The sequence below is a fragment of the Ctenopharyngodon idella genome, chromosome 21 (genome assembly GCF_019924925.1).
Source record: "Ctenopharyngodon idella isolate HZGC_01 chromosome 21, HZGC01, whole genome shotgun sequence".
Classification (NCBI taxonomy): domain Eukaryota; kingdom Metazoa; phylum Chordata; class Actinopteri; order Cypriniformes; family Xenocyprididae; genus Ctenopharyngodon; species Ctenopharyngodon idella.
Window position 1 is genome coordinate 8,604,586 of NC_067240.1, and position 24,666 is coordinate 8,629,251.

At 37.3% G+C, this 24,666-nt stretch overlaps 1 protein-coding gene across 1 annotated transcript in view; it reads right to left on the reverse strand.

The window, feature by feature from the left end:
* Positions 1–5,823: 5,823 nt before the first annotated feature.
* LOC127503917 (patatin-like phospholipase domain-containing protein 7) overlaps positions 5,824–24,666 on the reverse strand; it is a 30,915-nt gene continuing 12,072 nt past the window's right edge. Inside the window, exons 17-36 of the mRNA XM_051878133.1 lie at positions 24,056–24,261; positions 22,848–22,979; positions 21,666–21,789; positions 18,903–19,016; positions 18,721–18,787; positions 18,464–18,613; positions 18,313–18,376; positions 15,566–15,734; positions 14,502–14,684; positions 12,630–12,748; positions 11,986–12,142; positions 11,273–11,389; positions 11,110–11,179; positions 10,906–11,022; positions 10,316–10,464; positions 9,171–9,323; positions 8,930–9,043; positions 8,765–8,849; positions 8,450–8,565; positions 5,824–7,221 (exon numbers count right to left, since the gene is read on the reverse strand). Of these exons, the coding sequence (XP_051734093.1) occupies positions 7,060–7,221; positions 8,450–8,565; positions 8,765–8,849; positions 8,930–9,043; positions 9,171–9,323; positions 10,316–10,464; positions 10,906–11,022; positions 11,110–11,179; positions 11,273–11,389; positions 11,986–12,142; positions 12,630–12,748; positions 14,502–14,684; positions 15,566–15,734; positions 18,313–18,376; positions 18,464–18,613; positions 18,721–18,787; positions 18,903–19,016; positions 21,666–21,789; positions 22,848–22,979; positions 24,056–24,261 (2,568 nt within the window). The 3' untranslated portion in view covers positions 5,824–7,059. The remainder of the gene's footprint in view (positions 7,222–8,449; positions 8,566–8,764; positions 8,850–8,929; positions 9,044–9,170; positions 9,324–10,315; positions 10,465–10,905; positions 11,023–11,109; positions 11,180–11,272; positions 11,390–11,985; positions 12,143–12,629; positions 12,749–14,501; positions 14,685–15,565; positions 15,735–18,312; positions 18,377–18,463; positions 18,614–18,720; positions 18,788–18,902; positions 19,017–21,665; positions 21,790–22,847; positions 22,980–24,055; positions 24,262–24,666) is intronic.

Here is a 24,666-nt window from a genome sequence, read left to right on the forward strand (position 1 = left end):
AAAACACTGCTTCGGAGCTTTGCGAATCGAATCAGTGAATCGGAGCGCCAAAGTCACGTGATTTTAGCAGTTTAGCCGTTTGATAGGAGATCCGAGTGACTGATTCGATTCGTAAAGCTCTGAAGCAGTGTTTTGAAATCGGCCCATATTGTTGAAAAGTCGTTTCGTTTTTTTGGCGCACAAAAAGTATTCTCATCGCTTTATAATATTAAGGTAGAACTACGGAACTCGCATGAACTGTTTTAAATATGTTTTAGTACCTTTATGGATCTTGAGAGAGGAAATGTCATTGCTTTGAATGCAGGCCTCACTGAGCCATCAGATTTAATCAAAAATATCTTAATTTGTGTTCCGGAGATGAATGAAGGCCTTACGGGTGTAGAACGACATGAGGGTGAGTAGGCCTAATAAATTACATTATTTTCATTTTTGGGTGAACTAACCCTTTAATGTTCCTCTCCTTGCTCCACCCACTGTTCCACACTCTTAGAAGAAGTTCTATATAGAACCTAAAGGGTTCTTTCCGGCACTTCATGTGATCTAAAATGGATTTACACCGTACCAGACGCTAAAAGCTGTCTACACTGAACGCGACAAGACGACCGTTGGAAAGCACTTGGACTACGTCAGAAATAGAACGGGGAATCCGTTTACTGTCGGGAATATGTCACGTCGCGCCGCATCCAGTGTAGACAATATCACTGATTAGAATGGGTTCTATTGTTTTTTGTTGCGTCGCGCCGCTCGCGTCCGGTGTAGACACGGTGTTAGTTTCAACTCATTTTGAATAGTAATTAATTTGATGAATTAAACAGCTCAAACATCACCATAAGGGAAAAAAAAACTTAAAGCATGAAAGTATTATGCAATCATTTAAAACATTCCTCTTTATATAGAACCTTGGCATAAAGGGTTCTTTAAAGTCAAGAACTATGTAGAACCCCCCTGAACATTTTTTTTCTAAGTGCAGGTATCAAAACATGTTGAGTTCTATTTGACAGATACTGTCGACCGCCACATAAAAATTTACATTTGTCTGCAGTTTGTAAAAACAAACAAAAATGCATTTACAGTAATGCACTTACCATGGAAATCATTCTGCTCACTTTAAAGGGGACCTATTATGCCCCTTTTCACAAAATGTAATTTAAGTTTCTGGTGTCCTCAGAATGTGTCTGTGAAGTTTCAGCTCAAAAAACCCCACAGATCATTTATTATAGCTTGTCAAATTTGCCCCTATTTGGGTGAACAAAAACACATCGTTTCGTGCGTGTCCTTTTAAGTGCAAATGAGCTTTCGCCGCTTTCCAAAAGAGGGCGGGGCTTTAACAGCTCACGCTTCGATTGCTCAACAACAACAAAGCTGGAGAATCTCACGCAGCCAAAATGATGATTGTCAGTGACTAAAGAAACTAATACTTTTATTCAGCAAGAATGCATTAAATTAATCAAAAGTGACAATTTACAGAATCCTGAAAAATATTAAGAATTAAATTAAAATAATTTAATATTAAGCAACACAAAGGTTTTTAACACTGATAAGAAATGTTTCAGCACCAAATCAGCATATTAGAACGATCATGTGACACTGAAGGCACTACCATCACAGAAATAAATTACATTTGAAAATATATCAAAATAGAAAAGTTATTTTTAATTGTAATAATATTTCACAATATTACTGTTTTACTGTATTTTTGATCAAATAAATGCAGCCTTGGTGAACACAAGAGACTCCTTTCAAAATGTGTAACAGACTCAGAGTAAATGCTACAAAGCAGAGCAAAGTCAGTCCGTCCTATGAGACCCAGATAAAATTTTCAAACGGGAAATGGGGACAGATTAACTTTGAAAGAGGGCCTAGGAAATCTAATGAAGCACAATGGCTTGTTTGTATTAAATAAATGCATAAAACCAAACTAAACAGTTTTGCGTAAATGGTCTGTGCAGTGAGCTCAGCGTTCACAGAGGAGACTCATTATCTGAGGAAATAAGAGGTCATTAGTTAACGGATAAAAATCCGTTCTCCATTCAGAAACGCTGTTCTTACTGCGGTCAGCAATCACATGTGCTCTTTTCACACTGCCTACTCAAAGTCATCAGACGCCAGAGGGTTTTGTTGTTTCTGAGAGAGTTTGTGCTCGCATGGGGCCCGCTGATCATAGCGTAGGAGACTGAATGTACATGTGCGTCAGAGCAGGAGGGAGATCCGACTTCTGTGGCGCAGTGACCCATTTACCTGTAGTAACCCAAATCGCTTTTTAAAGACAGGAGATGAATGGGGACTACGAGAGAGAGAGAGAGAGAGAGATAGAACACCAGACAGAAACGACGTCAGATTGGCAGAAAGGAAATTACAGTTAAATGTACTGCAAAGCGTTACATTTGTCCACTTGTGCATGATCGTGTTCTCTGCAAAAGCCAAAAATTGCAGCATTGTTCTCTTTGTATTATGCATTTTTTGCTTTAATCTACACCAAAAACTTTTATGATCGACCCAAACCTGTTGGACCGTTCTCTCCCACTCACATCAAACAATATAATGATACACGCACACATACAAGTGGAATAGTTCAATGAAAATCTGTCAGCAATTACTCGCCCTCATGTCGTTTCAGACTTTCTTTCCTCCATGGAACACAAAGGTGAATTTCTGAAGAATATCCAGGCCATTCTTTTCAATGAGGACTGGGTCTGTCAAGCTTTAAAAAGACACAAAAGACACAAAAAGTAGTTCTTACGTCTTCTGAAGCCACGCAACAGACTCAAATTTACGTTATTATTCACTGAAAATAGTCCTGTTGTGAACGAAGAGAACTAGAGTGAATATGAAAAATTCTTCTTCACACAAAACTGTCAAAGGCTTCATAAGACTTGAAATATTGAGCACAAGTCACATGGAGCACATTTATGATACTTTTATTGTGCTTTTCTGTCATTTTGGAACTTGACATTTCTCATTCGCTTTCATTATATTGAATAGAGTGGCCTGGATTCACCTTTTGAGTTCCAAAGAACAAAGAAAGTCATACAGGTTTGAAAAAAATATGAGAGTAAATAAACGATGACAGAATTGTCATTTTTAGGTGAATATTCCTTTAACCGCTCACTTTCTCAGAGACTATGACCCATATTTCTCCTCACCAACTCATTAATTAGTGGTGACGTTTCTGCCTATTCTTGGGGGACAACAAGACAATGAATTAACAAGGCTGGCAAAAAATAAGTCTGCTCCGGCGAAGCAGAAAGGTCACAGCGGCACCTCGTATGTCATTCTGACAGGAGCTAAACAACAAGTAAACAACCGTCCTTTACCTGCTCCTAATCGCCACACAAGGAAGTCATTACATGGAGGTGGGCTACAACGCGACGCCACCTAGTGGCAGATGCAGGAAATGGCCAGCATTGCAGTTTTGCAGAGTCATTTCTGCAGTGTCGTTTATGGACAACAGACGAAGATATAAATGAATCAGAGATTATTTCATAATAATACATTAGATTACTACTACTACTAATAATAATAATAATTAATTATTTCATATTAGAAAGAACCAAATTTGCATTTCCTGAAGAAAAACAGCGCTTTTAATGCAGCAAAAGAATTTTGTTTAAAATTCTGTGAAAAGCAGAAAAAAGTCGGCACACCAAAGTTCCAAAACTCCATTTGGAACTTTGGTTTGCCGAATTTTTTCTGCTTTTTATTCATGTTTTTTGGTCGAGCACCCATCTTTGAGCATATTTTGCCAGTGATGTGCGTGCTTTTGTCCTGATTTTGCTGAGTTTAAAATTCTGTGCAAATGAATAAAGAAAGAAAGAACAATAACAAATTAATGCAAATATATGCAAGAAGAAGAAGACTAATCGTGACATCATCGTTGTTGGTTAGATTTTGAATGCTGAACATTCTAACAATTGGAGTCAGTGGGTGATTTTTAAAATGCAGTCATAAATCTACTCACACTTTAGGCTAAAATTATCAACAAAAAGATTTAATGTCTTTAAGTCTATATGTTAAGTGGTTCAGGCAGAATTAATTGCAGAAAATTGTGGGCAAGAAAAAATTAAAGAGGAGAGAATAGTTCGTCTTGCAAGCGGTGTAAAAAAAATATATAAAAAAAGCAAATAACATTTTTTTTTTCCTGATTCATACACTTAAGACTGCATAATTACCACACTGTCATCGTTGGTGCACTGAACCTTCCCTGAGTTTTGACAGTTTATATAAAGACCAGCTTTAATAGCTTCTCTCTCCTACCACACATTCCTCACCTTTCACCAAAACTGTGCCATCTCACATTATCTTATTAGCACTTCTGCAAGCTCATATCTGCTCAGCCAGGGTGACGGACACAGCCTCCTGGATTTCTAAAGGCACCTGTAGTGATGAGAAGAAACTTGTTTGTCTTTAGATCAGTTAGTGCAGTGGTCTCAATCAAACTCAGGGGCCGTTTACACGACACTGTTTTCAACTAAAAACAAAACATTTTTTATGTGTTTTAGGGGTCTGAAAATGCAAACTTTTGAAAACGGAATTCAGTTCGCCTCTTGTTCTATACTCTTTGCCGGAACACATGCAAGCTACAGCGACAATGGAGGCCTACACAGACGAGAGATTGTGTGAAGAGGTTAGAAAGTACCCTCAGTTGTACAACTCTAGCATGAAAGAATACAAAGATGTTCACATGGGTTGTAACTTGTGGCGAGAGACTGCTCAAAAGTGCGCATGGGTCAAACGCCTGTATATGTGTACAAGTCAAATGAAGTATACTTTCCAAGGCTGTGCGTTCGACTGTGTGCGTACACTAGCATACACATTAAAAAAAAAAAAAAACAGGGCTTAAAAAATTGAATTTGTGAAAACACTGACATCATGCATATACGTATGTGTTCAGTCTATGACAGTGTTTCTTTACATCAAGTGTTTCAAGTGACATCAACTACTGGCCTGGCAAAATACAGCGTTTTTAGTCGTTTTCATGGATCCGTGTTAACGGGATCATTTTGACATGTAAAAGTACCCTCAGTTTGTGGAGGAAAAGATGAATCATACCATCTTTAAACAACAGACTGCTACAACAGCACTGCCATTCCAGAAAGCATTTCTCCATGACAACGACAAGGTGGAGAACAGGTGATTTTGAGCTAGAAAACAGGTCTAGAAGAAACAAAGAAAAGAAGGGGATGCTAAGTAATAAAACATGGCTTTGAACTCAAATTCTTCTACTGTATTTAAATGCCATCCAATTCAAAAGTTTAGGGTTGGTGAAATTTTTTTAAATGTTTTTAAAAGAAATTTTCATAGGGTCAAATGGTTCCTTTCCTGTGGAAATTTTCTTGTAAATGAGTAAAACATATCATATACCGCGCCACAAATTCTTACAAACAGGTTCTCCAATATCTATAAACTAGCAAACTACTTGACTAACCCTACACCCAGTGCAGTCGCACACCTCAGTGCATGTGATGCATAAGTCGTCTGTTCATCATATGCAATTATCTCCTAGTTCTCACTTCACAAAGCTCATTTAGATATGTTTTGTCTTCATTACATGTCTGAGTGCATTAAATCTCACGTGCAGCGGCCTGCTGAGGCTGTTTTGCTCAGAGTTGGCACAGAGCAATGATGGAAGATGGCAGAGTTTCCGTTAGGCAGAAAAACCAAGGACTTACAGCCGAATCTCATAATTCATCGTCATAATTACCGTCGGGCACACATGGCTCCTGGAGTGCAGCAGACAGGGTAAACGTGAGCCTCCCTGCATTATGCAACATATGCAAATAAACAAATATTTCAAAAGCTTCAGCAGTACTTGAACACTAGAACTCAAGACAAAAGCAAAATGCAGTTTATTAGAAATCAGAATTTTAAGGCGTTTGCAAAATGACACCAGATTCTCCTGAACAATTGCATATTCTCGTTTGGATTTTCAGATGTCCATACTGAGGATTTTCTAACTTTGGAAACAAACTGACCCTAAACAACAAAAGTGCTTTCTTTGTAGCTTTAGCACAACAGATTTAAGCTAAACTATTGGCACAAAGCATTAGGATTGTTCCAAAAGATTCACCACAAATCTCTAAATTAATGTCAGTCATGGCAACATAATCAAAACACAAACATTACCTCATACATGTATATTAACCAATACTGGCATTATGATTAGACTGTTAATACAATTCGGGATTTATTACCCATTACCATTGTCTTGTATGGCTGCTATTAAGGTTAAAAGGCACTACAGGTATCACACAGGTATTTTTTTTTTTACAACAAAAACAAAAAATATAAAAAAAATATTGCATTGATAGGCTTGCATTTTTGCTTGTGTTTGATCACATGCAGCTAGAGGTATGATTAACTTATCAGACATATTCGGTATGATCTACGACACTGGTTAGTTTAAATCGATCACTCAACTGTTCACAGATCAGGTACCCCTCAGCAAGGAGTCGCTGACCTGCGTGAAACAGCCAAGCTGTGGGACAAATCGACTTGTCAAATGGTCTTTGAGAGGTTTAAATGAAAGAAAAAGTCAACATCAGTCATCTGAGCTTATAAATAGTGAACTCTACAGTCTATATTTTTCTTTTTTCTCTCTAAATCATCATTTCACTGTTTTCTGCTACCTTCATTGACAGTAGAAAGAATCCGTACACGCAATCTAATCTAACTGTTTGTAAAAGCAATGTTGTAGCTGATTGTCTTACTCATGGAATTTCTTCTGTTATTGACTAACTGGTCATTCAAGATGGACTAAAGTTCAGACTTCGCAATCAAAAGAGTTCATAGTCAGCATGAAACTTCACAGAAACTCTGAGATAGTCTAGAGTTACCGCTGAGATGCAAGGACTCGTATCATTTCAACCCCATGCCGTGTTACCCAGTGCAATAGTACAGAAAAAGATGTTTTCTTAGGATTTTTTTGCACAAGAGGACTCATTTTTTTGCTCCTCAAGGTCTGGATGTACTTGGTTGGAGTGTTACTGGAATGTGTAGACAGGGCCAAACCCCAAATCATAGGAGTGTCAGTGTTTGTACACTGCCATGCTGACATCTGGGTCAGTGCTCAGGATGGAGGGATTCCTGTCCGTGTGCTTTTCTGGTGTGGAGGGTGGGAGGGCTGTTAGGGCTGGAAGTTTGCGGCGTTTTGGAGGACACAGGCCCCAGGTTTTCCACGTCAGAACGTACACGCTGTCTGCGAGTCCTCTCCAATTCTTCATCCTGGGCATAAGGATCAATATGACTTTTTTGCTGTTGCTTTTTCTCATTTTTTATTTTTTTGAAAGTAGTCACCACCAAGGCTGCATTAATTTTATCAAAAATATTGTAAAATATTATTACAACTTAAAATAACTGTTTTCTTTTTTTAATATATATATTTTAACATTTTATTCATGTGACAACAGTCATTTATCCAGTCTTAAGTGTCACATAGTATTGTTTTTCCATTTTTTTTTTAGGATTATTTGATGAACAGAAAGTTGCATGTATTTGAAATAGAAATCTTTTGGACATGAAGCAAAAACAAGTAATTCATAAATTGTCATGTGATTGGTGGTGATGGTGACATCACAACCATGCATACATTAACATACGGCCACCATATTTACATTATAACGTCTTAAAGGTACAGTAGAAGTTTGGTTGTAAGGGTCAGAGAAATGGTAGAAATTTTTCTGTGGTTCAAGAAACTAACTTACATTAAAACTTACATTAGATCTAAAGTAAATAACATGATGTATAAGTATAAATGTATAAATTAAATAATGGTGCCTTGTTCCCCTTAAAGGGTTAGTTCACCCCAAAATGAAAAGTCTGTCATTAATTACTCGCCCTCATGTCGTTCCAAACTCGCAAGACTTTCGTAACCTCTTCCGGGAAGCTCAAACGTGCTGTGTAACCAATGAGGTTCATTCTCGTGTGTTATGCAGCAAGTTTGAGCTTCCGGAAGAGGCTTGTTCTTGTGCATCATTAAAGTTAGGTTGAGCTTCTGCTTATGTTCGCTGAACAATGTTTATATGCGAGTAAAAGCCTAAATTAAATCTGTTCATCATAACAAGCGATGAGGCAACTAAACTACTTGATTCATATGGATTGATTTTCCAAACTCTTTATGAAGCGTCAAAGTTTCAGTTGCGAAGGCAGTCAATGGAAGGAAATCTGATAGCATTCTGTCATCAAAAAGATCTTCATTTGTGTTCCGAAGATGAACGAAGGTCTTACGGGTTTGGAATGACATGAGGGTAAGTAATTAATGACAGAATTTTCATTTTGGGGTGAACTAACCCTTTAAGAACCACATCTGCACAACTTATTGTAAGGGAGAAAAATTATCATGTACACTTAAATTAGAACTGATGGTGCAAGAAAAAGTTGACATGAAGGACAAGAATAAACTGCTACAAAAGTTTAATGACCCTTTAAATCTGTGTGTGCATGCAAGACTCACAGTGTCTGCGGTCAATTCCTCCTCTGTGTGCTCACTATATTGGTTGTAAAGCTCCATGTCTGACAGAGCGCTCTCTGCCATCTCCTCTTCATAGTCCGTGTGATAGTCAGATTCATCTGAGGGAGAGATGGCGATATTTCCGACCCATTAGCCTAATGAGGTTTGTACACAAATCACACAACACTAAATGACATCCAACTAAGAAGCAGCCAAAGAAAGATCAATATGCTGGGAATTGAAGCCAAAAATCCCTGAGACAGACTGCCAAATGTTCTCTTAAAAGGTAAATTTACAAGAGGTGTAGCATTGATTTACCATCCACATGAGCTGGTTTGACTGGCTCAATCCGTGAGACGATCTCAGCCAGATCAGTGAAGGAAGCATTGGGACAGGTCACCACCTGCAGAACAACAAATTGAAGTGAGGAACCGTTTTAACACAAATTACATCTGAAAAGTCTTTAGGTGATCTATGGCTTACACTGCTCTGCGTTTTGTGGAATTCTTCCTGATGTCTGTCCTTCATCATCTTTTCTACCACGCCACTCCTGCACCACACATCAAACACTGTCTTCCCATGCTGGTACCCCACTTCCTATATGTGCACATAGCCACACACACAAACACACACGTGACAAACCAAAACAAACCCAAAAAGTATGACAAGTGCAGGAGAAAGACTAGCAATATTTAGAAGGTAAAAAAGTAGAGATAAAACTCACGCTGATCTCATCAAACTTGCCAAACTCGAGCGTGCGGTATCTGTCGATGGGAGGTCTGATATATTCACAGTAGTCGCTGTTTTTAACAGATTCAAGCTGTCTCACTGAGCACACATAAGCCAGCCGGGCCTGGATCTCAGTCATGTTCAACACCTGAAATAGACACACACTTGAAATTCCAAATCTACAACAACTTTACTAAAGAAACTAGATTTATTTATTTTTTTCTGGCTTGGGTGTTCTGGTAGGTTTCCATGATATTGCTGTGTGGTTGCTAATGTGTTCTGTGTTTTTTTTTTGTTTTTTTTTTAGCTTGTTGCAGTTGCTGGGGTATTCTATGTGGTTGCTAGGGCATTGATGTTTGGTTGCTAGTTTGGCTCAGGTTCCCCCAATAATGCAAATCTATGGCATACTTTTGCTCATTTTATCATCTATCTGGTAAAAAAACAAAAAAAAAAAAAAACATAAATTCAATTGCTTAATGTGATAGCATACTTATTCTCAATTTACACAAGTTGCAGTTTCATTCTTTTGATGGTGCGGGTTTAATAATCGCAACAGTTGACACTTAAATTGAGGTTACTTAAATGAAATTTCACTTTTCTGCCAAAAAAGGTCCATTTATCTATTGTCACTAGCGTAGTGATATATGATGCACAGCTCAGTTACTTTCAAACCAAGCAGCTTCCTGTCCAGAAGTTACACTTTTGCCGCAAGTCAACTTGCGTAAGGTTGTCTGCCGGAAGGTAGTAATTATAGTATATAAAGTTAAAAATATGTATATTTGTCTTATAAAAACCCATCGCTTCGCTTCAGAAAGCATTTATTAACCCCCTGGAGCCGTATGAATTACTTTTGTGATGGATGGATGCACTTTTTGGGCTTCAAAATACAACGCCTAATTCACTAACATTATAAAACTTGGAAGAGCCAGAATATTTTTTTAATATAACTCTGATTGCGTTTGTCTGAAAGAAGATAGTCATATACACCTAGAATGGCTTGAAGGTGAGTAAATCAGGGGATAATTTTCATTTTTGGGTGAACTATCCCTTTAACAAGTATGAGTTATATTAAAAGTCACGCTTGCCTTAGAAAACACAACTAATTAAGTAAACACTGCACTTGGCTAATGTCTCCCTCACCTTGACTTTCTCAGCCAGTGGGTTGAGCCGTTTCCATAGCAGCCACCAGCCAGAAAGGGCGTCCCCGTAGTTAGTGAGGTTGGTTTCATCTTGGCTTCCCACATCAATGGCAATAACCACCTTGGCACCCATGGAGCGTGCCACATCCGCTGAAATAAGGACAGAAGACAACACCCTCACCAACAATTAACCATTATTATTAACAAGCCTAAAATTGCCAAATCCTTCAAATCTGATAAAATGTAGTAGTCTCAGCCATGGACAGCACACTCACAGTCTGCCCACAGTCCGTTCACTGAATGTTGGATGCAAATTGCACACAAAAATAGCTAGTTTTATGAAAGTTATATTATTGGGGTTTTGACTATTTCAGAACCCTCCCTCAGACAGATCTTTCCTCTCTAAGTAGGCGTTTTTTGGCCAGAATAAGCCACAAAGTGGTCCAGACTTTATGCCAAACAGTTAAAAGTCTAGCATTGTTTAACTATTTTAGTAGCTTTGCATCCATGAAAAAGTGTGACTGTCATGGCTTTTTGGGATTTCACTGCATTTTGGGTTATACTGCAGGGAGCTAATGTCCTACTACACACCTGGCAGGTTGTTGATGTAGCCTCCGTCCATGAGCAGGTGTCCATCTTTTGGATCACACAGTGGTGGCAGATAACCAGAAAGAGACATGCTGGAACGCACATACCTCCACAGGGAGCCTGAGATGGAGGGACAGGAAGCATCAGACATTTATCCTGGTTAAGGAGAGGCTCATAATCATAAGTAGAGTATGTGACAGTACCTACCGTCAGTGTGCACTCTCATAGTGGAGGCGGTGATGTCCGTGGTGATGTTGAAATATGGGATCCAGAGATCCTGTAAACAAGCCAAACACATTTAAGCTGCTGAATTTGGCAGATTGTGATCCCGTGTAGGATTCCTTGGGCCAAAAAAGAACCAGTTTCCTACCTCTATCTGTTTGTCCTTGAAGACACCATTAATGCTAGAGTTAAACGAAGCTCCGGAAAACATAGAAGTGACAGGGTAGGTCAGGTCTAGCACTTTCTTAAACACTGATGTCATTTCCTGCAGAGGAGGAAAGGGGAACAAAGTTAGCTTTTTGGTGTCCAATTTAAATTTCACTTTAATTAGATCCAATGGAAGAAAAATAAAGGAACAGACATGAAAAAGAAAAGGGATAAGAAGGGGAAAAAAAAACAAAGGAAAGGGAACAAGAAAAGAAATAGGAAAAATAAATGAAAACAAATCGAAAAAGAATAGGAAACGGGAAAGGAAAAATGAAATGAAACATGAAAAAATGAAACATGAAAAATCTAAAGGAGAAATGAAAAGGAAAAAAGAATTAAAAAAATAGGAATGAAGAAAAGAAAAGGAAGGAAAAATAATTTTGAGAAAAGAAATTAGAAGAAAAAATAAAGTAAATGAGCAGAAAACAATAAAACAAGAAAGGAAAAGGACATGAAAAGGGAAATTAAATGAAAAGGAAAAACAAAGAATAAGGAAAAAAAGATGAAAAGGTAAAGGAAAGAGAAGAGGAAAAAAAGAAAGGAAAAGAAAAAAGATAAGAAAAGGAAAGGGTTCAGTGTACTTGGTTAATATTTTTTTGATGAGCCCTGTGGTGCACAGATTTTTGAGTGTTTAACATTACAGTGGTCTCTCACCATGGCCCACTCTCTGGCTCTGATCTTCATCCTGCTGTAACTGCGGTCCTCTGCATACAGTGCGCCCATCATGGAACCAATAGAGGTGCCGCCCACCAGATCAATAGGGATTCCCGCTTCATTCAATGCTCGAATGATGCCCACCTGAGAACAACCCCTGAAAGAGGGAAGAAGGGATGAAAAGACGGATGAGGGGGGCAAATAAACCCAGTAATATGAGGCCAATCAATACATAACCTTTCTTTTTGGTTCTGCTCTATCTGTCCGAAAAAATGATGATGCCCAAATATGGCTGTCCTACCCTAAAGGAGACTAGGCAGATTTAACACTGAACACAGAATCAATCACAGGTTATTACTACACACAGAATTCAAGGGAGAAAATAGCAACCAACCTTTAAACACCTCCTGCCAACCACGTAAAAGACAGAATAGACAAACAGAAGCTGTCAGAAAAAATTAAATTGACAGAAAGAGAGCAACAGAGGCAAGAGGTCAAACAAAGACTGAGAGGGGGTGGTAAAGAGCTTTTAAAGGAAAATGCCACAGTAGTGTCAACAAGAGTGGGAGTGTGAAAATGCATTCAAAACAGTGGAGGTGTTTTTCTTCTCTTTTACAGTTTTTCAAAAGGTAAAAAGTGAGTACCTGGCTCCTCCGCCCCCCAGCACCAGAGCGATGGTGTTGCCTGTCAGGACACGGGCCAGGCGTGAGAAATCTGAATGGCGATCGGCGGGTTTCTGGAACACACGCTGGTACATCTCTCTCTGAAAACACAAATGACACAAGAAGTTAAATCAAAGCTATACCAGAAATCCGTTATGATTGGCAATGACCATCACATATTAAATCTCTCTCACATCAGACATGCTCATTAATACAGCTGCCAACCCAACTCGCTGTGATGGCCACTACTGTAAACACTTTTATTAAGAACTTAAGTTAGAACCATATAATTCTATTGGTAACGCTGTTTTGTTGCCATTCACAAAACATTAAAATTGTTAAAATTATTCCAATCTAGGCTATGAAGCAGATCAGAAAGTAGCCAGTTTAATTTCTTCAAGATTTTTGTAAAAAATTATCTGTAATTAATTCTATGTGGTTTCTTTTCGGTCTGTATCCTGAAAGAGATCTGAAAAAGATCTGCCATGACATAACACAAAATCAGTGGAGCTCAAGGACATACCAGCAGCAGCCTGGAAAACTTGACAGGAATATCAACAGAATATCAAATATCAAAATGTATAATTTAAAATGTGGCAATCCATTTTTTCCCTTCACTCAAGGGAATGCTAGGGGGTCTGTGGAAAAATGTAGAGAAAAATTGTGTATTTATATAAAAAAGTAAATTGTGCATATAAATTGTGTATAAATAAATAAATATTATATTATATTTTATATTATAAAATAGGGCTGTTGTAATATCAGATTTTTCACACCACAGTTATTGTGGCCAAAAGAATTCACAATATCGATATATCACGATATCTATAGAAACCTTTAAGCCAATGAATCACACCATTGCATACAACAACTACACTTAAGTTCAGTTCTAGTGCAATGCAAGTGATCGCGCCGGCGCCTCCATTATATTGTCTGCTATATTTGCTTCTTATGTATTAAATCAAGGCAACTGGTTGATGAAACATTGATTAAAATTAAGATACAATTTATACAAAATGAAAATCACTTTAATGAAAGGCTTTCTACAAAACAAAACTTAATGAAGTGGTCAAAATCATGTCTGACCCACTTCATCTCTCCCGATATATTGCGCATCTTATGATGTAGCTATTCTATCTTACTCGTGCTGTTCACTTTTCATAATCAACATAGATGAAATTAAAAAAAATAACATTATAATATTTAAAGATAAATATGAAACTAAAAACATTTTCGCTCACATGCTCTACTGTATAGAGAATCTCCTCTGTCTTATCAGACAACATGATTTTGCATGGCAATAGCAGCTGCACGCACTGCATCTTCTTCTGTTTTATGTCAGATGGCAGCGTTAAGGTGAAATACCGCCACCTATTGTACTTTTGGATGTCAACCAGGTACTGGCGCTGGATTATTTACGTGTCATATTAAAATGTTTATTATTCATTTTAAATATTTCAGTTATCACGTTATATTGTCACACCCTTAATTAACACGATATCGACTTTTCATATTTTGAATATCACGGTTATTGTCAATACTGGGCTAGGGCTACCGAATGCTAGGGGGTCTGTGAAAAAATGTAGAGAAAAACTGTATTTATATTTATAAATATTCCTTTTGTATTTTTTTTTATAACTTATTTATTTTATATAATCAAACTTATAATTATATAATAAGATTAAATAATAATAAAAAAAAAAATTATATAAAATAAATAAAAAGGGAACTCTTGCATCATATTTTGGGGTCTGTGGCATTAAAAAGTTTGAAAACCCCTGAGCTAGACCATCACATGACTTTCAAAACGTCAGTTATTTCAGTGAAACTATGATGTAATATTGAGTGCTGTACCAATTTTGGCAGGCTCCTCTTGGAGAAGACTCTGCGAGGGCAGGACAGGTGAAGGTGCCTGGAGATCCAGCTCCGCATGTTCAGCCATTCAGCTGTTCCTTTGGGAGGAGGGCCATCCTCACGGTGCAACAATACCAGCTGTTTCTGTGCTCTTACCGCACTCCCCTCTAACATGCGTTCCAGCTGAGAGACAATGAGACAGACAAGGAGGGCTGAATATCATCCCTTCAAAACTAGACAACACTCCGTCCAAATGCATTAAGATAATAAAATAATTTTCTTTAATGGAACGCACTGAATGCAGAACTAATCCATAAATATAATAGAAATATATCCATTTCTTTCACAAGGTCACTTCATTCAGAAGAATAATTATCGATTGGGTCGGGCTGGTGTGCGTTTAAAAAAATCTACGTCCCCTCTCATTTCTTTTCCTGTGAATACAATTATCTTTTTCAGACTTGTTTAAAACATCTGAGCTTTGAATCCCCGATTCAAAGAGCAGCGCTATAGTGGCCGTCCCCTTTAAAGCCTGCAGGATATACACGATCAGTAGAGATGTTGCTCTACCCCAAACCTCTGATCCAACTTCAAACACAGGCCTGACTGCCCAAACCCCTGGATATCTAAAACAGCTCTCCCTGCCGCACTTAAATGATGAATCTCTCGCTCTCTAGGAAAAGAATTGATTAAGTCCTGCAGTTCAACTGAAGTCCCGTCAACATGGTTAAATACTGCCTGTGATCAGAGTAGTTCAGCAGTGTCTTACAGTACAGAAGTATAACACAGCGCATTGAGTAGGTGTGTTATGGTTCAAACAACTTAATATTATTTGGGCTCAACCTATAAAAGTACCTGCTATCCAGAGCAAATGATAAATTACAAGCATTGAAACCCATTTCATATGAGTCTGTTCAACTGAAGGGTTTTTTATATTAAAGACTCTTCTATTTCCAGTGGAAGTAGCAAAAGTGGTGTAGCTCAGAATCTTGGTACATAAAATTTACAGTAGCACCAGTTCATTTAAGTGTTTTTCACTCTGTGATGATGTAACACCATCATACCTCTCCCACGGCTGGGTCCTGCTCTCCCAGTCCCACGATGATGATGCAATCAGCCTGTCTGATGCAGCGCTGAGTCCATGGGGTGAGTGACACATCTGTCTGATACAGGACTATGCGGTGGATGTCTTCCTGCTGACCCAGCCAACTTGACAACCTGTACTCATGCACACTGGAGTAGAGAAAGACTACTTTCAGTTACTTTTTAATAACTTGATTTGCTCACTGCATTGTAGGTTATTTCTAAAAAATAAGTAGGGAGACTCGATTATGTCATTTACGGTGCTTCATGGGAGTGGGCAGAGCTAGAGTTATTTTGGCACATTTTGCTTGTTTCGATTCTCTTATCGGTGGAATTTTCTATACAGCATCATGGGTAATGTAGTTTTTCACCACAAATTCCACTGTTAAAAGTTGAAATAATGCGGGCTAATGGCTTTATCAGAAGCAAATACTATCGATTAACAACCTTGTAGCTCACAGTAAGGCTGTCTTTAAATACTTATAAGTTACCGTTAAAAATCAATTTTCCTATTAAGAAAATGAATGGAATTATTACTTCCGGAACCCGACTGTTGCACTCTATTGTGACTACTGGATAAAGATTTTTAAAACATTTTAAGTTGATGCATTCAAAAGTTAAATTTATAGCTGATTAAATAATTTAAAGATATGCATAACTAGAAAATAATAATATTAATTATATAAATTTTCATGACATTTCTAGATTTTCTTTTTGTACTACAGTGACTTTGTAAACTTTACAGTGAATTGTAAAATAATTCTCAGTGTTTCCTTGATTTTCCTCGATGAATTTTGATGGCGTATTGTAGGTCTATAAGGTCCATTGAGAAATGCATCAAAAATTAAAAACCAGACAATACACAACAGTAGACAATATTCCTGTGCGTAGTTACTTTTAAGGGAGGGTCTAATGCTATTTCATGCATTCTGACTTATTTACGCTGTTAAAGAGTTGGATTGTCTTGCTAAACATGGCCAAAGTTTCAAAAAACGAGTTGGACGTATGACTGAGCATTTCTGTGCTAAATACACTCCTTCAGATTTCCTATGTTTCAGAGAGTTTTTCGAGTATGGCCCTGTATTATGTAATAAAGGGCGGAATTCCTTGTATGGGCACTTCTCAGGGAAGAGTATGCACACATTAACCAGAGCGAGAGAGCAAGAGCACGCCCATCAATGTGTTTTGTTCGGGTTACGGAAGTCATCGGCAGCGCTACACAGGACTTGCTCGAGAAAGATTTATCACTTTGTCAACAATGTCACCACTGTCATTAAAATAACCATAGAAACCACCTTAAATTAACTATCAAAATAAGGATAAAGTAAGGATAAACTCAGGATCGCCGCTTATGGTTTTATAAACAAGGCCCAGTTCGACGCTTTATTTACAGATCGGTTGAAACTGAAAGATGGAGCGGTCACAGCGGTAAAAGGTCCCGGTCATGAGTCGGAACCGCAGGTGGTAAGTAAAACTGCATCAAATGTCTGTTTTGTTGGCAGTTGGCGCGTAAGTGTATATATTATCCAGGGATAATGCGATGGTGTATTGTGTGTTTAAATACATTTGTTTAGCTGATCATTGATAGCTTCGCTACACAAAAGCTGCGCATACTCGTCACTCTTTAGCTCCGCTCACACGGCACGCCTCCAGGATCTCGGCTGTTTTCGGAAAGACTCGGTACATCATCATTTTCTTTTATAAATCTGATAAAACTAAAGACTTTTCAGAGATTTGAAGGATGCAATACAACTCTATAGGTGCTCAAGAATAACATGAGATTGGACCAAACTGTGTGTTATGTACCCTTTTAGTTAAGATTTCTGTTTCAAATAAATAATGTTATTGTATGGCCGCTGAAAATCCAGCTTTGCCATCACAGGAATAAATTAAAATATAATAAAACAGAAGACAGTTAATTTAAATTGTAATAATATTTCAAAATATCTGTCATTATTTTTGTTATACTCGCCAAAGTTGCATTTATTTGATAAAGAATAAGAGAAAAAAAAATTCTTACCGACCCTAAACTTTTGAATTGTAGTGTATGGAGTATACGTGCATGTCATAGTGTAGTGTATGTCATGCACTCAAAAAAATGTAACCCCATGTAAAATTTAACAAAGACATTCCTACAAAGTTTGAGTTTATAATGAGGAATAGATTTTATATTGTCACTACATTACATTACAAAGGTCCCGTTCTATCTAGTTTGATGAATGTGTGTCGGACTCGGATACTTGTCTCTGTGGATCTATTGATGTTAAACTGCCCAATAAACATGTGATGGATGAGAGCTTGTCAATAATATTGACAGAAACCAGGCCAGTATTGGCAAAAGTTTTCTAAATTAAATCTAAACAGAAAGCACCAAACTCGGTCCACAACTGAGACAAGCATCAGCAACAACAAGGAGAAAGGAAGATCTCATGCTGGGTTAGAGGGACAGGACTCATGCGGACTGTTTATTTATGGGGTTAATTGTGTAGTTCATTTACATATCACAAAACAGCTTTCATCTCGCTCATCAAACGACTACTTTAATGTGTAAAATTTAATTTGTTGTTGTTTTTCAGGCAGCTGAAACACTTGTGCTGAAAATCTGCATGCATTAACAATGAATTTGCATATTTTGATAGATGGAGTGGGCACACTATGTTATATAAATTAATATTTGATGCCATATAAACATTGTAATCTTTTATCTATTGACACTTTGATGCCGTACCTGTCTAATGCAGCAGAGCCGAGGCGCTGTTTGATGATGTCACTAGTCAAGAGAAGAGTGGGACCTGGAAGACATACATTTGACTCAAGCTTCCTCTCCAATTGTAAACCTTCTCATCATATACAAATCTATATAATATAGCAGTCCTCACCGATAGCTAAGAGTGCATGCTGAAGTTCCAGGGTGAACGCGGTCAGAGGAACCTCCTCTGATACCGGGAGCACAGTGACGGTGGAAAGGTTTGAAGCAGGGTTTCCTGCGTCCCATTTACTGCCAGGTGTGTGTAGAGCTAGACTGCGAGCTGGACGTTAAAATAAAGATACAAAGCAGTTATCATACATGAATGGGAGTCTAGAAACGTTTGCCTTTAATGCAGGAGACAGAACACTGATAGTTTTACACACAAACCTGTCAAAGGTCCATTAACTTGCTGGAGGATCTTCTGTCCGAGCAGGTGAATAAGCCTTGTGACTACCTAATGAGATCAAATAGAGAGAACAAAACTGATATTATACAGACACAGAGGGGCCATAGAAACTCTCATCACAGCAGTTTCTGGCTATAATTCAAATGCAGTGTGGCTGACATGCCTGTGGGAATTTTCTCTTGATGGAACTAAGAGCACCCTCGGGTAGTTTAGCCAGTTCTGAGTCCCGAACAGCATGAACAGTAGTTGCTCTGTTCTGATGGGTCAGAGCTTCCACCTGCATTCACACAGACACACACACAAAATAATGCATTCATTGACTTTGAAGCTATCTTTGGTACAATTTACATCAGAAAGACATCATTAATTGCATGAAAAGGGTCATTTTAATATTCTTTTAAGATAAATTTTGCTGTTGACCTCAAAAATAGAAAGACTGCATCAAAGGGATAATTGGTCCAAATAACTCCAGTGTTTTTGTTAACTAATACTATGACTATATGACTATTAAAAATTGTTTTTGGTAAGTGAAATAAGACTCAAATAAAAAGAAATATGAATTTAAACTTAAACTTTAAAATAAGTGAATTAATTAAAGCTATTTAGAAACACATAACAAAATTACCAAAACCAAAACCAAAATGAAAACTGAAAATATAAAAATAAAAGTGAATTCAAAATATTAATAAACATGATATAATAGTATATAAATAATACTAAAATAACACTATATGCTTTATATAGTCCTGCATTAGTGGGTGAACCGCTAATATTTGAAGTCACGGTGGAATAATATTTACATTGTCATTTGTCATTGGTGCGGGTGCGGGTCGGGAATCAATAGGCACGGGCGGACTGCGGGTCCAATAGTCAAGACTATTTCAAATCAATTCAGTACCCACTGATAGGCAGCTGCTTTCAATCAATCCTGTGCTTATTTGTGTCCACACTCTGTAGTCTAATTAATTACAACATGATTTGCAGCGTTGAGCACAGCGTTTGCACGCTGCAACTGAAGTGATTGACAGCTTCAGTCATTAAGGGAATATATAATCTATTCGCAATTTGAATAAAAGTTTTATTTTTCATGCTGATAAGAGGACCAACGGCCACGTATACACTGCAGAGTTTTAGGAGAGACAACCACATTTAAATGCACAGTGAATCCGCTAAAATATCCCCAATATTAAATGAAAGATTAAAGGCTCATACTTGGCTATATGTTCTTTTAATTTATGGAGACCTCTAAGCATCTGTATAGCCTATGGTGTGATTTGAACAAATGTGCATAATTATGGGCAGATTGATGCACGTTCTCATCTTTTTCTTTCTTTTAATAATTACCATGTTGGGCTGCGTGACAATTTTTCTTAATTGCATCAAATCAGAATGCATAATGTTGGTTTGATTGCTTGTGTTACATGAGAAAATAAATATTTTTTTGTCTACCTGATGTAGTAGATTTAATGCTTGTGCTGTTCGGGTCGCGTCTTTATGTCAAACTGGTCAGGTGTGGAATTAAATTAGTGCTGCTGTCAGATAACGGGTTGGGTGTTCTGTTAAGTACTGTAGGTGCGGGTTTACCAAACAGGACACATGCAGGACTCTGCTTTATATTCCAAGTCTTCAAAGCATATAACTGCTTTAAGCAAGGAACAAAGTGAAATTTATTATTCACTAAAAAAAGTAAATCAAACACGTTTCATGATTAGTGCAAAGGTCAGCAGCCACAAAACTCTATATCTAGAAATACAAATGGAGTCAATCTGTGACGTAGATTGAGACTAAATTTGGATCTTTGGAGCAAAACAGGCCTCACATCACTCACATCCACGGACAATGAAACACCGTTCTCCAGGCAACGTAACCATGGCATCAACATGGACAGGTATTCTTAGCAGCATAAGCGTCACTACTGAGACGTCAGCCAGTCACAATAAAACATTATAAATAACAAGACGGTGGGATCTCCTGGGAGATACCGAGTTGGTTTTCTCTGATGTTCACCTGATTAGGTGGCACATATTCACTGAATACATCAACGCCAGTAAATAAATGTCACCAAAACTATTTTGGGAGATACTGCAAATATAATAGGCCGACTTTCAATATAGTGCATATACAGCATTATATAACATGGAACAATATCTGATGATTCATCGTTGAGTCATCTTAGCACAAAATCAAGTTATAAAAGGTTATGAATCCTGGGAAACTCTGGGCAAGGTACAATTACTGGTTGCTAGCATAGTTTTTAACCATTACACCATTACACGTGTTGTCAAAAGTACCAACTTTGGTACAAAGTCCGTTCTGAAATTTTAAAACTGTGACGATACCAGCATTTCCCCCTAGCATTTTGAGTGCTGTTGAGCGGATTCTTAAACACCTCTGATTGGATATGTCTGTGATTGGCTAGAATGATCAGTGCTTGTTTGATGTTTGACACTCTTCACCAATCACTTACACAGATACACCAGTCCGCTGATAGACACCTACTTTCAAATGCTTCCGCTTTTTTAAAAATGCTTTCAAATACTTTACCCTAAGTAATGTACTCCCGTACATTGATCATTGTAGCCAATCACAGACATATCTGTTGAGTGTGTGAACACAATGGCCAATCAGAGGTGTTTGCAAATCCACTCAACAGTGCTCAAAATGCTAAGGGAAATGCTGGTATCGTCACATTTTTAAAATTTCAATACCGACTTGGTTTTATTTTTACTTTGCTTTACTTTTACTTTTGACAACACTAAACTGATCTCGGTCTGAGTCTAGTCTGATTGGCAACTATACAGTTCTCTAGTACCATACTGCTTAATTATAAATGCTTTTATGGTAATAAAGGAGTTCAATAGGAGAGAGAAAAAAAAGTTTGCTATGATACAAAGACAGTATATGTTGTGCAAGTGGAAAAGCTCACCACTCCAATGAGATCTCCTCGGCCATACTCTCCAGTCAGCTCCTTTTTCCCATCCTCCTTCATGATGACGGAACGCAGGCGGCCACTGAGCACTATAAAAGTACTGTCAGACTTATCGCCCTGCCTGAGAGAGAAAGAGAGAGAGAAAGGATGAGGTCGTTTATCATAGAAGATTTATGAAATGCTGAGAAAGCTTATCTGTCTCAGCCAGAGGGGCTGAAGAGAAGAAGAAATCGTCAAGTTTATTAGATTGTATTCTGTCCAAAGCTCTTACTGAGAAGGCATAGGAAAAGAGGAGAGAAAAAAAAGATCATAACAATAGAGCGTTTTGGCTCTCCTGAGAGGAGCCCCCAGATAAATTGATAAGGAATACATTTATTAATATATAGACTACATAGCCAAAACTATGTGGACATACAAACATCACACTTACAGATGCTTATCGAAAGTACACTACTTTTTTTTTTTTTAAAAGTTTGAGGTCGGTAAAACGTTGTAATGTTCTTAAAAGTCTCTTATGCCCAAGGCTGCATTTATTTGATCAAAAATACAGTCAAATTAGTAATGGTGTGAAATATTATACCAACTTAAAATAACTCTTTTCTATTTTAGTATATTCTAAAATGTAATATTAAGTGCTGCTTAATATTTTTGTGGAAACCATGATGCATTTTTTCCAGGATTCTTTTATTAATAGAAAGTTAAGAATTAAAATAAATATTTTGAAGCATTATAAATGTCTTTATTGTCACTTTTGAACAATTTAATGCATCCATGCTGAATAAAAGTATTAATTTCTTTCCAAATAAAAAAAACATTTTGGGAAAAAAAAAAAAAAAAAAAAAAAGACTTTTGAAAGGGCAGTGTATTATTTTTCAAAACCAAGTGCATTAATAAGGAGTTCGTCCTCCTGTCGTGTAATTGTTCGTCTTTACCCATAATAACACAATGTTTGTTTACCCACACTAAAAATGTTTGTCTAAGCATATTGTATGATTTTGTGCAACTGGATGTAGCTGATGAAACAGTAAAACAGTAATACCTGTTAATTAGAAGGTTACTTTTGTCCAAGTAGTGCACTTAATGGTACTTATTTACACTAATAAAGAGATAGAGACAAAATAAATAGGGTGAAAGGAGAAGAAAAAATGCAAACAGTAAATATAAAGAAATGAAGTGGACCTGTAGACAGCTCTGCCCGCCTCCACAGCCATCCAGTCAAGGGCAAAGTCAATCTGTCTGACGAAAGATGACATCCTTCTTACAACTGTATGAGCCACATTCAGCACCACCGTGGGCTCAGCTCGCATGATCCTGACAACACACAAATATGGGAGCGAATCAACGTGTCAGTTGAAAAACCATTAAAACCAGCAACCATAGTGAGTTAATGTTCATTATTTGCAAGCCAATGTCAACAAATAGTTACATATAACTACATAAAAGACATACTAGGAATTTATTTGCCAATTATAAAGATTTACACATTTATTTATTTACTTATTTGATGCCATATCAGCAGCAACGGCTATATTCGTGGCAAAATCAACAGTATTTCAATGTTTAAAAAAACATTATGATTACAATATCATTTCAACAGATTGTTTCACATACATTTAGAGGTAAAAATTGATTACTTGTAGCCAAAAAGAAATTATGATTAAATTTCTGCTAATTTCTTCTGTGCTTTCTGTAGAGCAATCATGGATGACACTGTTTTTCCATAACAATCTATTATGGCTGTATCAATTGATGGATCATTTTAAATAATCGGTCAGACAGGCTGTTTTTGGCCACAATAACCAGAAAAGTGGACCAGACTTTATGTTGATAGTTGAATGCCTGGCTACAGTAACATTCAAAAGTTTTCAGGTCAGTAAATTTTTTTAAATGTTTTTGAATTAAGTCTCTTATGGTCACCAAGGCTGCATTTATTTGATCAAAAATACAGTAAAAACAGTAATATTGTGAAATTTCACTATAATTTGAATGTTTTTTTTTTTCTATATTAATATATTTTAAAATGTAATTTTTTTCTGTGATGGCAAAGCTGAATTTTCAGCACCATTATTCCAGTCTTCAGTGTCTTCAGAAATCATTCTAATATACTGATTTGGTGCTCAAGAAAGATTTTTTATTATTAGAAAATTGTTTAATAATGGTTTAATATTTTTTGGGTTCTAAAAAAAAAATTGTATTTTTTTGAAAGGTCTTTACTATCACTTTTGATCAATTCAATGCATCCTTGGTGAATAAAAGCATTATTTCTTTCATAAGAAAAAGAAAAAATCTATTGTCCACAAACGTTTGAATGGTAGTGTATATGGAAAATGGTCATCATGGTGGGAAAAAAAAACTGGACTAATATTAGAAGTGAACTGAAAACCTACTCATAGAAATGTGTTTTAGAAATAGACAGGAAGCTGCAGTCACGATGTGCCCGTACGGTGAAGATAAGTGGCTCCCCCGTCAGTACAGCCAGCTGACCCACCAGCTCTCCTGGGTGAGCCACAAACAGACACGTGTCCTCTTCTCGGTCAATCATCCGCTGGTACACATGCAATGTGCCCGAAATCAGAAACTGCACACTTACTTCCTGAGGGACACACAGCACATAAACAGTCAAGCAAATCATTTGGACAGGGTAACACATTAGAAATTCATAGACATCCTGTCTAGGTATTCTCATTGGCTATGTTTCAAAACCTAGTGAGTTGCCTACTTACTTGGACAGAATTTTTGGGCATCAAAGGTCTTCTCCTGAAGCAAAAGTTCACTTAAAAATTAAAGGTTTAGTTCACCCAAAAATGACATTTCTGCCATTAAGCACTCACCCTCATGTCATTCCAAAAGTGTAAGACCTTCGTTCATCTACTACCTTACTATCTTGCTGGGCCTTGAAAGGTGCAATGACGTTGCTGCCTATGGGTCATTTAGAAACATTTCGGATTTCATCAAAAATGTCTTAATTTGTGTTCCGAAGATGAACGAAGGTCTTACG